Source organism: Zea mays, chromosome 7 (genome assembly GCF_902167145.1).
Source record: "Zea mays cultivar B73 chromosome 7, Zm-B73-REFERENCE-NAM-5.0, whole genome shotgun sequence".
Classification (NCBI taxonomy): Eukaryota; Viridiplantae; Streptophyta; class Magnoliopsida; order Poales; family Poaceae; genus Zea; species Zea mays.
Window position 1 is genome coordinate 17,754,017 of NC_050102.1, and position 15,879 is coordinate 17,769,895.

At 53.0% G+C, this 15,879-nt stretch overlaps 1 protein-coding gene across 1 annotated transcript; it reads left to right on the forward strand.

Annotated features, from left to right (window-relative positions):
* The first annotated feature begins 3,758 nt into the window (after positions 1-3,758).
* On the forward strand, positions 3,759-4,543 carry LOC100277810 (uncharacterized). The gene is made up of 2 exons (NM_001328087.1): positions 3,759-3,951; positions 4,093-4,543. Exons 1-2 carry the CDS (start codon positions 3,870-3,872, stop codon positions 4,224-4,226), a joined length of 216 nt encoding a protein of 71 aa, NP_001315016.1. The 5' UTR covers positions 3,759-3,869; the 3' UTR covers positions 4,227-4,543.
* The last annotated feature ends 11,336 nt before the right edge of the window (positions 4,544-15,879 follow it).

Consider the following 15,879-nt stretch of genomic DNA (forward strand, 5'->3'; position numbering starts at 1 on the left):
GGAAATAGGTTTCCACTGGCGGTTTTTAAAGCCGGGCCCACCTGTTTCTTTCACTGACGTTTGATAACGGAAACCGCCAGTGAAAAGTTGAACGTGCCGCAGGCTTTGAGCTTATTTGTACTAGTGCCCCTTGCTTCCAATACCGAGCACTGACCCTCAGGTCTGGGTAGAAACGAATTACTTTATCAATTCCTTTGTGCATGTAGTTTTATGTGCCATCCAAACATTGGTATTGGATCGAGGGCCATTTCAATTACCACTCGGACTTGGTATTAGATTGAATCCAATTGCATGGCTCTCAATATATCGACATCCAAACGAAGTATATACCCTTTTTTTTTGTGTGTACGTAATAGCTTAAATGCATATGATATGTTGAAGGGGGAGACCCATGATACGGCAAAGGGCATGTTTATTAGAGTCCATGACACGGCTCTCCAAGTGAAAGTGAGAGTGTCTCTAAAAATAAGTATTTAATAAATAAATTTCATTAGGTGTATCGGATGTCTCTTAGAAAAAAAACATAACTAGAACGAGAGCCAGTCCCGTCTCTTCTAATTAATTTGGGCTGTATATGTGCGGAAACACAAGGATGCATGGCGGCAAAAAGAAAAAGAAAAAGAAAGCTGGTCAAATAACACTTGGCTTCATCGGAGTACAGGATTATAAAAGATGACAAGCCTGCAGAAGTTACGCTAAACAAGAAAAAAGAGATGCGCCACACACATACGTACATATATACTAGTCGTCCGTGCCGAATTTTTTGTATTTTAGCTATTTTTTGGAAAAAAAAAATCACGTTTAGACCTTAAAAAAATTTAATGTCATTTTTGGACCCTTTGCTCGGCGCCATAGCCTATGGCGCCGAGGTAACACAGCTCGGCGCCATAGGCTATGGCGCCGAGGTACGTGCTGCGTTGGCACAACCCGAACGCGTGGCGTCGACGTGGCACCGAGCTCGGCGCCACAGATCTTGGCGCCGAGCTCGGTTGTGTTATTAACGTTTTTGTTGCAGACATAAGCACAAAGGCCATCTAGCTCAGTTGGTAGAGCACAAGGCTTCCAACCTTCTGGTCGTGGGTTTCAAGCCCCACAGGTTGCATTCTGATTTTTTTTGTTTATGTCGCTTGCATTCTGATTTTTTTTTGTTTATGTCGCTGGTGTGTCCGTCCAAATTTATTTCTCACCCAGATTTTTTATCTTTATCGCTACCCATTTTTTTAAATAACTCGAAATATTTTAAACTTATCAAATTCATAATGTACAGAGATAAGTACTCATGTATAAAAGTTGGATACAATACTAAAAAAACACATTTCCACCTCCCCAACAGGGTTTTTAAATTCAAAATTTTAGCTATATATATATATATATATATATATATATAAAAGCTAGTGTACAGTATGCTTCGAAACCGGTTGAGAGGATCAAAATTGATTTGTATGTGTGTGTGTCTGATGAGACGACAACATCATTGGACTCAACCACTGATGACTTTCTCCATCCCCACATTGTTTCAACTTAAGGCTACGGAAGAAACTAGTTCACACTAATTCAAAGAGTTTGGGTTCCTGCAGAACTGTAAATTCATAAACATTCATGGCAGCAACTCCTAATGCTACACCTTTGAAGCTAAAAAAATGTCCAGGTCACTCTTAACAAAAATCAGAAACTTAAATATTGCAGATATGGTTCCGTTAACATGGCATCAGTTCATGCAGAAACTAAAAAAATCAGAAACAAACACAGTTCACGCTAATATGCAGAAAATTTAGATGGTGGATAGGTAACAGGATAACAATTTTTTTCTCTATAAAGCTAACCGCATGGCAGCAATAGACAACCATATAGCTAGATCAACATCAGATAGACCTGCACAAGAAGCAATCCAGTTAGAAAAATAATAATTTCATGGCTCAAAAAGCTGAAAGACCTTAGTATTTTACAGTTTTATTTGAGGAGGCTATGGAGAAAATGAGTAGTGACAAAGATAAAAAAATCTAGGTGAGAAATAAATTTAGACGGACATACGCGCTATAAACAAAAAAAACAAAACAAAATGCAAACGGTGGGGCTTGAGAACCCACGACCAGAAGGTTGGAAGCCTTGTGCTCTACCAACTGAACTAGATGGTCTTTGTGCTTATGTCTGCAACAAAAACGTTGATAACACAACCGAGCTCGGCGCCAAGATCTGTGGTGCCGAGCTCGGTGCCACGTCGACGCCACGCGTTCGGGTTGTGCCAACGCAGCACGTACCTCGGCGCTATAGCCTATGGCGCCGAGCTGTGTTACCTCGGCGCCATAGGCTATGGCGCCGAGCAAAGGGTCCAAAAATGATATTAAAATTTTTTAAGGTCTAAACGTGATTTTTTCCAAAAAATGACTAAAATACAAAAAATTCGGGTTGTCCGTGCGTTGCGACGGCTTACAACAATACCCACGTAAATTATTCATCAAAAAAAATTTAAGATTTTTTATTGATTGTCTCCGTTCTCTGTATAATATTTTTTTGATTTGGCTAACTGATGTTATTGTTTACTCCATGCAATATGTCTTGGTACAACAGGCCAATGAAGTGAGCGATTAGATGAGAGTTAACAACGACTGACTGAACGAATAGAGATTATAAAATGACATAATTCCACCATGTAGAGACCAAATAAAAGAAAGTTTCTGAGCTCAAGTTTCTAAAATAAGTCACATGAAGTCAAACTTATAAAAAGATGTTCAAAATATGGAGTGATTACTAAAGTCAGGCATCAATAAAAATTGGATGCGCTGCATATAAATTATGCTACTTCGTAGCAATTACTAACGTTCAAAACCAACAAATAATCTTTCATTTTACTGTTAGTGTGACAATCATTGTTGCTCCATCCAATTCAGCAAACTCAAACACCATGGAGTCCATTGCGTCAATATGGTCTCCGAAACGACCTAATGCTTGCAAGAGCCAAGAACGTCGTGCCGTGCTTGGATTGTAGCCTCGGTCCGTAGTGCTGGCCCGGCCCGGCCCGACACGATTATATTTTTTTATTTTACAAAAAAAACTTATATACATATATATAATTTATATTTAATATTAAAAACATCTGAGTATGATGTTTTATTGGTTAGACAGCTTCACTTAGTGTCTCCCGTCCTTCTTTCATCAGGGCATGGGTTCGATCCCACCTCCTGCACTGTTTTTTTAATATTTTACGGGCTGGCCCAGCATAGTTAGGCCGACATGACGTGCGTAGGCCAGAGTTGTGGCTCGCGGGCGTCTGGTCCATGCCGGACCGCCATTTGGTCATCTATATGCGTGCAACGAATTAATTTGAAATAGCTGTGAGGAGTTATTTGTAAAAAGATGACGCGTGACGACCGTTGAAATGTTTTAAGTATAGTATAGATATATATATATATAGCTTGCATCATTAGTATTTTATTGTATTTTATTTAAGGGAGGGGGGTAGGTTAAAGGGTGCGAAATCGCGGTTCAAATGGTGAGGAAAGCGAGAAGGAGAGGAGGTAGGAAGAAGAGGGAGGAGGGAGGGAAAGGGACAAGATACCAGAATAAATTGACGAGGACACAAGGAACGAACGGAGCGCGCATCGTGTGGCCGCCTGAGGGACGGTACAGTACGTGCAATAGACTTCACCCCTGCCTGCTGCCCCGTGCCAAAAGCAACGCAGCCCCTGATAGTGATGGCTACCCGCTCTGCTCTGCTCTCGGCTGCCGCCTATTTCCCTTCCCTCTCCGGGCGCTTTGCATAGGAGTCGGAGCCGCCGCCCGTCCTCCATCCTCCTGCACGGCAGGGGCAGCCACACTTGTTGGTTCCTCTCCCTCTACCCTCTCCCGTGTGGCGGCGGGGGATATCATCTATGATGGGGTGGCTGCGGCTCCACTCCCTCTTCTCCCCTCTCCGGAGGATGTGGGTGAGGGCGCATTCCGAGCGCCGGAACCGTAAGCCATCGACCTCTCTCGCCCCGCCCGCCCGCCCGCCTCCGATCATTCTCGGTCGCTTTTGCTAGCTAGCTGCATTGCACTTGCACTTGCCCTGAAACACATCGCGTTCTTTTCTTTTTGCCTGCGCTGCGCTGCCAGGGAGGGGGATGCGCATCCTGTACAAGGACGTGCAGTCCTGCCAGGACGAGGACGTGCGCGTGCTCTGGTCCATCCTCATCGACTCCCACCGCCACCACCACCACCACCCGGCCGTCCTCGACCTCGAGCTCTGAAGAAGAATCTCATCAGCGCGATGGCGTGCACGTACGTATTTATGCACGTGGGATCGATATGTGATCAAGAGAGCACAGCACTGGCCTTCCATTATTCCTTCAGAAAAAGAAAAAAAGGACTCGAGGTTGAAGAAGAAGAAGAAGAAGAAGAAGATAGACTGAGAGAGAGGTGTTTAATTCTATGCTTTTGTGTGCTGCTGTTTTCCTTTTCTTTTCTTTTTTTTTTGCACCTTTGTTCTGGGCTTGAAAAAACTGAGTGTGAGGTTGAGCTCTCTGTACATAGACACACACTTGCTCAAGTGCCTTACCTTCAATTCTACCGTGCGTACTGTACACTTGTGTTCTTTGTGTATTTGCATTGCGTGTATCTCGGATGGAAGCCTGCTCTGGTTGTTAGGCTAGTGTATCTGCCTCTGCTTTTCTTTCTTCTTCTTTACATCATCTTTTTGTTTTAGATTGCCTGTCCATTTCTGCTTGATGGGTGCCCTGACGACGACGCGTCCCTGGCCGGCCGCCGGCGGCCCTCGTTTTCTCGCGCACGGATGGCCGTGTGCTCATGTACACATATCGATCGATGCTTCTATGTAATCCAAGACACACAAATCTGGCTTGTGTTGTGTTCCTATCCATTTTATCGCAAATTGCCGGGACAGAAACAAGTATCTTTCAGCGGAAGCAGCCGGCCGGCTTGCTTGCCGACACTCTACCTTATTATCGAATATTTGTCGGTCGTTAGTATATTTTTTAACTAAAACACGATAAATAAAAAAGAACAGAGAAAATATTATTTTTGTGCACGAGTTTGTTGAGCGAGATTCTTTTTTATATATGTATCTTTTGATGCAAACATTTATGTATTCGATCACATAGATTATATATCTTATCTTCAAAGGCTTCAGATTTAACTATACTTACTACCTAACAAGCTTTTTTTTATATTTTTTTACATGTTTCTTTTATACTGCTACAGATGGTCCATCATTCTCGGTAACTAACAATTCGTGAAAAAGGTGAGGCCCACACTTGGACACCATATACACGTGGCGCTTTGCGTGACGAGTTTGCCCTCCCAGCAACCACGAAAAGCAGCGTTTATATTATACCATCTCCATCTCAAAACGAATGCTTCGAAATTAGGTTTCAGTCACACTATTATAGATTTGAGTAAGTGTAAAGAAAACATATTATCGGTAGTTCTGCCTCTAAATATGTAAATAACATTTATTTGATCTCGTTAGTATTATTGTACTTCTTCCATCCTAAATAAAAATTTGTTTTACCTTTTTACTGAATTTATACAATAATTAATGCATACATTCTATACATATGACTAGTTTCATAATCATCCATATGAACGTTAACATAAAAATATAGAGCTAAAACGACTACTATTTTATGACGAGGGAGTTTTTTTTTACAAACTTTAGTCCAACCGAAGAAGATGTTGCTTAAACACAATTGCATTCTTTCTAGGATAAAAGAGAATATGCCGTAGGACAGTCCTTGAAAATGCCTACTCCTTCTTTTTTTTTATCGAGTTTTAGTTTAAAAAATAATTAGCAGACGACAAATATTATAGAATGGAGGTAGTAGAATATTTTGGGCAGAATGTCTTATGTAAATTTATCTTTTGGCCACAGATACTGTTGAGCGAGAGAGATATCTTTGGTCAACCATGATAAATATTCGTGCAATGCCTCGAAAGCTTTCTCAAACGAATGCTCTTGGAAGTTGGCTCCATACTAATTCACTGGACTTTCGAGCAGCTGTTGATAGGGTTTACGGAGCCGATCGGCTAATCCGACCGACTTACTGAGTGGTTTATTAGTAATCGGCACCGGATGGTAAGGTCATACGCCTGTTTACCAATTTGAATTTAGAATATTTTATATTTTTTAAAAAAAATTATGGAAATTTTTATATAAATACTATGAATCATTTTAAGACTTTCCACTGAAACCAAATTTTAAAATGCGCAACCAAATTCAAACTAAAAAAATAAGAAAATCAGAATGAGGAATCGACTAGATGAGTGGCTAGCCGATGGAGAATGTCGATTAATCGGAGTGAGGCGCTGATAATTCGTCGACCAAATAATAGCTAGAGTTAGGGGGGTTCCCCACCTTTCAACTTAAAATCTTTTTAAATAACCATTGCTACTTGTAATATAGGCTTCTAATACATGTAATAATAGTTCAATGTGCTTTATTTGCCAAAAAACAAGAGGTACGTTTCTACAACCCCCATGTCGATTTATCAAATCTAGAACCAATTAATCGGTCATATCGACCGATAAATCAATGACAAACCGTTTTAATTCAAAAACTGGTTTGGATTTGAATTTGGCAAGTTTCTATCGATTTATCGAGATTAATCGGATATTGGTCCCAGCCGATTTTTGCCAAGCAATCGGTTTGGTGAACCTTGGCTGTCGGTACCGAGCAAGCATTCGGTGGATCAAAGCCTTTCTCTTTGGCCCTGCCTGTTTTCGCTTAAATCCTGCGATCTGATGAAAAAACGTGATTAAAAATAATCCCATCAAACAACTTACGGTGCCCGATTCTCGCCATCGTGGTTTCGACTTGACTGCGGGATTTCAACACAACCATGAGACATCCTTGCAAGGGGCCCCGATAAAAACTAACGGAAAGCTTACACACTTATTGTCAGCGTTTCGAGACCGGGGGGTCCCTAAGCCGACGAGTGAAATGTCGCCGCGTGCCCCAACCCAGATGGGTCGGCGCCAGGCCGAGCGCGAAGGGGGGAAGTGAGGTGGCCGGAGATGGGCGACAAAGATGTGGAAATCCCGCGGCCTTCGTGTTCGTCCCGCGCCCAGGTCGGGTGCGCTTGCAGTAGGGGGTTACAAGCGTCCACACGGGAGAGGGAGCGAGCGGCCTTACGCGAGCGCCTGTCTCGTCCTCGTCCCCGTGCGGCCAACCCTCTCTAAGAGGGCCCTGGTCATTCCTTTTATAGGCGTAAGGAGAGGATCCAGGTGTACAATGGGGGTGTAGCATAGTGCTACGTGTCTAGCGGGGGAGAGCTAGCGCCCTAAGTACACGCCATCGTGGCGGCCGGAGAGATTTTGGCGCCCGGTTTGTGTGATGTCGTGGCCGTCGGAGGAGCGCTGGAGCCTAGCGGAGGGACAGCTGTCGGGGCTGTCGAGTCCTTGCTGACGTCCTCTTGCTTCCGTAAGGGGGCCGAGAGCTGCCATCGTCAGGGAGCGTGCGGGGCGCCATCATTGCCTATCTGGCGGAGCGAGCCAGATGGGACGCCGGTCTTGTTCCCCGTAGCCTGAGTCAGCTTGGAGTAGGGTAATGATGGCGCCTCCCGTTGACGTGGCCGGCCCGCGCCCTAGGTTGGGCGATGCGAAGGCTCCTCCGAGGTCGAGGTCGAGTCCGTCTTCCGTGGCCGAGGTCGAGTCCGAGCCCCTAGGTCGGGCGAGGCGGAGGCCGTTGGCTGAGGCCAGGGCGGAGTTCGAGTCCTGGGGTCGGGCGAAGCAGAGTTCGTCGTCTTCTGGGGCTGAGCCCAAGTCCGAGCCCTGGGTCGGGCGGAACGGAGTTCGCCGTCTTCCGGGGCTTAGCCCGAGTCCGAGCCCTGGGTCGGGCGGAGCGGAGTTCGCCGTCTTCCGGGGCTTAGCCCGAGTCCGAGCCCTGGGTCTAGCGGAGCGGAGTTCGCCGTCTTTCGGGGCTTAGCCCGAGTCCGAGCCCTGGGTCGGGCGGAGCGGAGTTCGCCGTCTTCGGGGCTTAGCCCGAGTCCGAGCCCTGGGTCTAGCGGAGCGGAGTTCGCCGTCTTTCGGGGCTTAGCCCGAGTCCGAGCCCTGGGTCGGGCGGAGCGGAGTTCGCCGTCTTCGGGGCTTAGCCCGAGTCCGAGCCCTGGGTCGGGCGAAGCGGAGCTTCCTATGGTACCTGCGGTCGGGCCTGACTGCCTGTCAGCCTCACTCTGTCAAGTGGCACCGCAGTCGAAGCGGCGCAGGCGGCGCTGTCTTTCTGTCAGACCGGTCAGTGGAGCGGCGAAGTGACGACGGTCACTTCGGCTCTGTCGGCTGAGGGGCGCTCGTCAGGATAAAGGTGTCAGGCCACCTTTGCATTAAATGCTCCTGCGATTTGGTCGGTCGGTCCGGCGATTTGGTCAGGGTTGCTTCTTGGCGAAGACAGGGCCTCGGGCGAGCCGGAAATATGTTCGCCGCTGGAGGGGGGCCTCGGGGGAGGCGGAGATCCCCCGGGGTCGGCTGCCCTTGTCCGAGGCTAGGCTCGGGCGAGGCGTGATCGAGTCCCTCGAATGGGCTGATCCCTGACTTAATCGCACCCATCAGGCCTTTGCAGCTTTATGCTGATGGGGGTTACCAGCTGAGAATTAGGAGCCTTGAGGGTACCCCTAATTATGGTCCCCGACAGTAGCCCCCGAGCCTCGAAGGGAGTGTTAGCACTTGCTTGGAGGCTTTCGTCGCACTTTTTTGCAAGGGGACCAGCCTTTCTCGGTTGCGTTTTGTTCCGGTGGGTGCGCGCGAGCGCACCCGCCGGGTGTAGCCCCCGAGACCTCGGAGGAGTGGTTTGACTCCTCCGAGGTCTTAATGCCTCGCACAATGCTTCGGCTGGTCTGGTCGTTCCCTCATGCGAGCTGGCCGTAGCCCGGGTGTACGGTCGGGTCCCAATTTCTCGGGCTGGTATGTTGACGCTGTCAACGGTTTGGCCGGAGCCGGGTTTGCGAGAGCAGCCCCCGAGCCTCTGCACAGGGCGAGAGGGCGATCAGGGACAGACTCGACTTTTTATATACGCCCCTGCGTCGCCTTTCCGCAAGGAGGAGGGGGGAGAGCGCCATGTTGCCCTCGGTGGGCGCCGAACATGGTGTCTCCGGTGAGCTGCAGGCGGGTGATCCGAGCGGACGTCCGTGCCCCATTCGTTAGGGGTCGGCTAGAGGCCCAGAGGCACGTCCAAAAGTACCTGCGGGTGATCTGCCGGACCCGGTCCCCTGGCGACGGGGTTCGAGGGCTCGATGCCTCCCTCCGATGGGATTCCGTTACAAGATCGTTCCCGCTGGTCTCGGAAATGTCCTAGGGTACCTCGGGAGTGCAGCCCGAGCCTTGGTTATGTATCGAACGTACCCATGGTCATCCCTCGCTCTGTGTCTGAGGCGGCTGTGAACCCTTCGGGGGCCAGCCTTCGAACCCCTGATCAGTAGTGGGCGCGGAGCCCGAGTAGCCTGAGGCGGCCGTTGAACCCTTCCGAGGGGCCGGCCTTCGAACCTCTGACCAGTAGTGGGTGTGGAGCCCACGTGCTCTGAGGCAGCTGTTGAACCCTTCCGAGGGGCCAGCCTTCGAACCTCTGATCATTAGGGAGGCTCGGAGCCTGGTTCCTTCACGGGGAAGGATCCTTTTCGGGGTATCCCCCTTTCCCGGTCCCTGTTGCAAGAGAGAGAAAGGAAAAAAGGAAAAGGATACGAAATCGAACGACGCGGCGTACCTTTTTTTTTGACGTGGTCATTGTGGCGAAGGCGAAGCGTCGCTCGCTTCTCCTGCCAGAGGCGCCACCTGTCCCGCCGCGGAGTTAATGCGACGGGGCGAGCGGTTCGCGGGGCGGCCATTGCGCGTGCGTGAGCCGTTCGAGGAACGGAACACGGGCGCGTTGTCTTCACGCCGTGAGAGAGGGTTCTCTCGCTGCCCCCGGATGAGACGTAAGCTTGGCTGACGACGTGACCGCTGCTCCTGCCCGCCTGCCACCGCCATTACTGTCGGCTCGTTTTTGGCCGTATTGACCGTCGCGCCAGGCTGGCGCGGCTGGGTCGTGCGCTGGGTCGCCTCGAGTCGCGATATTGGTTCCGTAGTCGAGGAGGCGCGGTGGTGGCGCAAGTGGCTGTGCAGTTGCATGCACGAAGCATTCGGCGCGCCGGTTGCATGACGCGTGGGCCTGGGCCTCCATGCTGGGCGTGTTGGGAGCCGGAGAAGTGCGCCCACTTGGCGCGGTTGCATGCCGCCTGCATGGCTGCCCGCCCTTTCGCCTGTTGGTCTGAGCAAAAGTGGAGAGCTGCTTGTAACCGCTGGGCGGTTGCATGCACCGCGCACGGCGGTTTGGCTTCTTCTGCTCTGGGCCGGCTTGCATGACGTGTGGGACCCAGCCCCCGCGCCGTAGGGGAGGACCTTGGAGTGTGTTGGAGAAGACTCAGCCCACGACGACTGGGGACGCAAGTAAGGAGAGTCGCCTTTAAAAGGAGGGTGACCCTCTTGGAAGGCGACCATGTCTTCGCGCTCCCTTATGCATCGTGTCTTTCCACCTTCCAAGCCCCCGGATGGGGGATACCCACCGTCTTTCCGCCTCGTCGTTGGAGGAACGCAACTCCGCGGGAGTTGGTACCTTTCAGCCATCGTTCGGCTTCAAGGATTTTCATCAGCCAGCCCGGCTGCACCCCTCCACCGGCGGTCACCCGAGACGGTCACCACCAGCCCCTGGGTGGGGTGAAGCAAGCCGGGCTGCGATCTTGGTCCCACCCTCAGCTTCAAGGATGTTCATCATCCTCGCTGGGGTGGAGGCTGGGCTGAGCCGGAGCTCTACCTCCCACGCGGGTTCGTGGGTCGGCCTCTCCTTCGGCGTTCGAGGGAGAGGGCGCTCACTGGCCCTGCGGGCGGGTCGGACTTCGACAACGCGGGGCTGGTCGACGGCGGGCGTCATCAGCCTCAGCGCGTCGGGCTCGTCGGCTTGGCTCCCGGTGCCCCCTCCTGCCGGAAGGCGGCTGCCGCGCCGTGTGCGCGGGAGGACCGCCCAAGATATCGCGCGCTGCCAGGGCGGCGTTCGTGTTCTGGGGCGGTCCTGCCTTTGCACCGGTACGGCGCCTCCACGCGGAGGTCGGTGCCCCACTCGTCCGGGAGGATCTGAGTGGGGATCCGCCGGAGGGCTGACGGCCCCTGTCGTCGGTGCCGAGGTGGAGGCAGCTCGAGAAGTCCCCGTTGCCGACGGGATCACCGCCACCATCCACGCTTCGGGCCTCCGGCTCTTTGTACCTGTCCTCGCCCCTCGAGCGTCGGCGTGGGCGAGGGCAAGATTGCAGCAGCATCCGCCCTGAGGCCCTCGCTGCTGCAGTTCGGCCACCCGGAGCGGGGGTCGTTGTCGTTGCTGCCGGAGCGGGCGACGGCGAGCCGCCTGTCCGTCTTCTGTTGCTCCGCTGGCCCCCCCATCGAGTGGGGTTGTTCGTACCCGCGGAGGTGGAACCGGAGTTCCGTTTGTAATGGCACTTCGAATGCCGGTGTTTTTGTTCATTGTGGCTGTCGAGGCCTGAACATGTATGTAATTTTGGCGCGGAGCCGTGTTGTTTCCTCACTTTCGAGCACTAAGACTCGCCTGTTGGTTGTCTGAACCGCTTCACCAAGCGTGAGTCGCCCCGTGTAAAGGTGACGAGTGAGGTATCCGTATCCCGGAGGCGTAGGAGTCCTCGGCTCGGTCAGCCTTGTTGTCCGAGGCTTCCCTTGCTTAGTTAGAGGAACCCCTCGACCGCTCTTCGATGAGCCGAGGCCAGGGGTAGCGGTGTCAGCGCGAACAGAGGCAGAGTTGGCTCAAAAAGAAGACCTGGTCGGCCGGAGCCTACCCGGGTCGTCCGTTGGCGGGACCGACGCCGGAATTGATCTGCCGAGGCCTCGGGCCGGGCTGATGTCCTTGGGGGACAGCTGGCCGAGGCCCCGGGGTGATCGGCCAAGCCGCCTGCTCGGGTCGAATTCTCGGAGAAGACCCTGGCGGCGATGGCCCGGGCTTGGTGATGACGTTGTCCTTCAGAGCGGAGACCCTTGGACCGCATCGCCGTCCGAGGCTAGGTCGGACCTCACCGAAGGTGTTGTCGACGCCGAGGGTGCTGCTGCTCCCTTTAGCCGTCAAGATCCGAGCCTGCATGATCGGATTATCTTGTAGCGTGTGTTTTCTGCGGCCGCCGAGGCCAAAACACACCCTTGCCGTGTTGTAAAGCAGCGCCTCCTTTCCTCTTGTTTCGAGTATCTGGACTTTTTTGTCGGTAACAGAATTGTTTGTGCGAGCGAGAGTTGCTTCTCACGGAAGGTGATGAGTGAGGTATCCGTATCTCGGAGGCGTAGGAGTCCCTCGGCTCGGTCAGCCTTGCCGCTTACGCGCACTCTTACCCGTTCATGGGGTTCCGTCCCCGACGCAGTCGAGAAGGCTCGAAGAATCGCTCCGGCAGAAGGGCTTCCGAACGTGAAGACTTGTTCGGTCCGCAGAATCACTTATCCGAACGTGAGTTACTTATCGCAAAAGGTGATGAGTGAGGTATCCGTATCCCGGAGGCGTAGGAGTCCCTTGGCTCGGTCAGCCTTGGCTGCTTACGTGTACTCCGTCGTTTTCAGGATCCACTTTCGAAGTAGTCGAAAAGCACGAAAGACATTCTGGCAGAAAAGATCTTTTTTCGAGGAAAATTTCGACGCAGAGGGGGTTCCCCCCTTTTAGCCCCCGAGGGAGGGTCGGGCTTTGCCGAGGCAAGGCTGACCCTTCCTTGATGACTAAACTTTGCGTGGGAGCAAGGTATATGAACAACTTGAAAACATCTTAAGGGTAGAAGCGACGTAGCTGTTGGATGTTCCAAGCGTTGCTGTAGACCTCGCCTTGACTGTTGGCCAGCTTGTACGTTCCGGGTTTCAGAACTTGGGCGATGACGAACGGCCCCTCCCAGGGGGGCGTGAGCTTGTGTCGACCTCGGGCGTCTTGTCGCAGCCGAAGCACCAGGTCGCCCACCTGGAGGTCTCGGGACCGGACCCCTCGGGCGTGGTAGCGTCGCATGGGCTGCTGGTACCGCGCCGAGTGTAGTAAGGCCTTGTCCCGAGCCTCTTCCAGCTGGTCCAGCGAGTCTTCTCGACTAGCTTGGTTGCTTTGGTCGGCATAGGCCCTCATCCTCGGGGAACCGTATTCCAGGTCTGTGGGCAAGATGGCCTCGGCCCCATAGACTAGAAAGAACGGCGTGAAGCCTGTGGCTCGGCTCGGTGTTGTCCTCAGGCTCCAAACCACCAAGGGGAGTTCCTTCATCCATCGCTTGCCGAACTTGTTGAGGTCGTTGTAAATCCGAGGCTTGAGTCCTTGTAGAATCATGCCGTTGGCACACTCTACTTGCCCATTCGTCATGGGATGAGCCACGGCGGCCCAGTCCACCCGGATGTGGTGATCCTCGCAGAAGTCTAGGAACTTTCTGCCGGTGAACTGGGTGCCGTTGTCGGTGATGATGGAGTTCGGGACTCCGAAACGATGGATGATGTTGGTGAAGAACGTCACCGCCTGCTCGGACTTGATGCTGTTTAGGGGTCGGACCTCGATGCACTTGGAGAATTTGTCGATGGCGACCAACAGGTGCGTGTAGCCCCCGGGTGCCTTCTGCAAGGGGCCAACGAGGTCCAGACCCCACACGGCAAAAGGCCAGGTGATGGGTATCGTCTGCAGAGCCTGAGTGGGCAGGTGGGTCTGCCTTGCGTAGAACTGACACCCTTCGCAGGCGCGGACAATTCTAGTGGTGTCGGCCACCGCCGTTGGCCAGTAGAAACCTTGTCGGAAAGCATTTCCGACAAGGGCTCGAGGTGCTGCGTGGTGGCCGCAAGCCCCCGAGTGTATTTCTCGGAGGAGTTCCTGACCTTCGGTGGTGGAGATGCATCGCTGGAGGATGCCTGAAGGCCTGTGGTGGTAGAGCTCCTTCCCTTCTCCCAGCAAGACGAACGACTTGGCGCGCCGCGCCAACCGCCGAGCTTCGGCTCGATCGAGGGGTAGCTCTCCTTGGTGGAGATATCGCAGGTACGGGGTCTGCCAGTTTTGATCAGGCGTGACCCCGCTTTGCTCCCCCTCGACGTGCAGCGTCTCGCCCTCGGGGGCCGAGGGTACCTCGGGCTGATCCGAGGGTGCCTCGGGCCGAGCCGAGGGTGCCTTGGACTGTGCCGAGGGTACCTTGGGCTGGGCCGAGGGTGCCTCAGGCTCGGGCGTGTCGTCGATCTTGACGGAGGATTGATGCAGGTCTCGGGAGAAGACGTCCGGGGGAACCGTTGTTCGCCCCGAGGCTATTTTAGCCAGCTCGTCTGCAGTCTCGTTGTAGCGCCGAGCGATGTGGTTGAGCTCGAGCCCGTAGAACTTGTCTTCCAGGCGCCGAACCTCATCGCAGTAGGCCTCCATCTTCGGGTCGCGGCAGTGGGAGTTCTTCATGACTTGGTCGATGACGAGCTGTGAGTCACCGCGAGCGTCGAGGCGTCGGACCCCTAGCTCGACGGCAATCCACAACCCGTTGACCAGAGCCTCATACTCAGCTACATTGTTGGACGCTGGGAAATGGAGGCGTAGCACGTAGCGTAGGTGCTTCCCGAGGGGCGAGATGAAGAGTAGGCCTGCGCCGGTTCCTGTCTTCATCAGCGACCCATCGAAGAACATGGTCCAGAGCTTCGGTTGGATCGGAGCTGTTGGTAGCTGGGTGTCGACCCATTCAGCCACGAAGTCCGCCAAGACCTGGGATTTGATGGCCTTCCGAGGGGCGAACGAGATTGTTTCGCCCATGATTTCCACCGCCCACTTTGCAATCCTACCCGAGGCCTCTCGGCAATGGATGATCTCCCCCAGGGGGAAGGATGACACCACAGTTACCGGATGAGACTCGAAGTAGTGTCGCAACTTCCGCCGTGTCAGGATCACCGCGTACAGCAGCTTCTGAACTTGTGGGTAGCGGATCTTGGTTTCGGACAGTACCTCGCTGACGAAGTAGACTGGCCTCTGAACGGGCAATGCATGCCCCTCTTCTTGCCTCTCGACCACAATCGCGGCGCTAACCACCTGAGTGGTCGCGGTGACGTAGATCAAGAGGGCTTCTCTGGCAGCTGGGGGCACCAAGATAGGCGCCTTCATGAGGAGCGCCTTCAGGTTCCCGAAGGCTTCCTCGGCCTCAGGGGTCCAAGTGAAACACTCGGCCTTCCTTAAGAGGCGGTACAGAGGTAGACCTCTTTCACCGAGGCGTGAGATGAAGCGGCTCAGAGCCGCGAGACATCCCATGACCCTCTGTACGCCTTTCAAGTCCTTGATGGGCCCCATGCTGGTGATGGCTGTGATCTTCTCCGGGTTGGCTTCGATGCCTCGCTCGGAGACGATGAACCCCAAGAGCATGCCTCGGGGCACCCCGAAGACACACTTTTCGGGATTGAGCTTGACGCCTTTTGCCTTGAGACATCGGAATGTCACTTCAAGGTCGGAAAGGAGGTCGGAGGCTTTCCTCGTCTTGACTACGATGTCATCGACATAGGCCTCGACCGTGCGGCCAATGTGTTCGCCGAACACATGGTTCATGCACCGCTGGTACGTCGCGCCCGCATTCCTCAAGCCGAACGGCATGGTGACATAGCAGTACATGCCGAAGGGTGTGATGAAAGAAGTCGCGAGCTAGTCGGACTCTTTCATCCTGATTTGGTGATACCCTGAGTAGGCATCGAGGAAAGACAGGGTTTCGCACCCAGCAGTGGAATCCACGATTTGATCGATGCGAGGCAGAGGGTAGGGAACCTTCGGACATGCTTTGTTCAGACCAGTGTAGTCTACACACATCCGCCATTTCCCCCTTTCTTTCTCACAAGCACAGGGTTGGCAAGCCATTCGGGATGGAATACCTCTTTGATGAACCCTGCCGCCATTAGCTTGTGGATCTCCTCGCCTAT

Coding starts and splice junctions, on each gene's coding strand:
- LOC100277810 (NM_001328087.1), top strand. CDS start 3,870: ATGATGGGGTGGCTGCGGCTCCACTCCCTCTTCTCCCCTCTCCGGAGG. Junction 3,952..4,092: donor GCATTCCGAGCGCCGGAACC/GTAAGCCATCGA, acceptor CTGCGCTGCCAG/GGAGGGGGATGCGCATCCTG.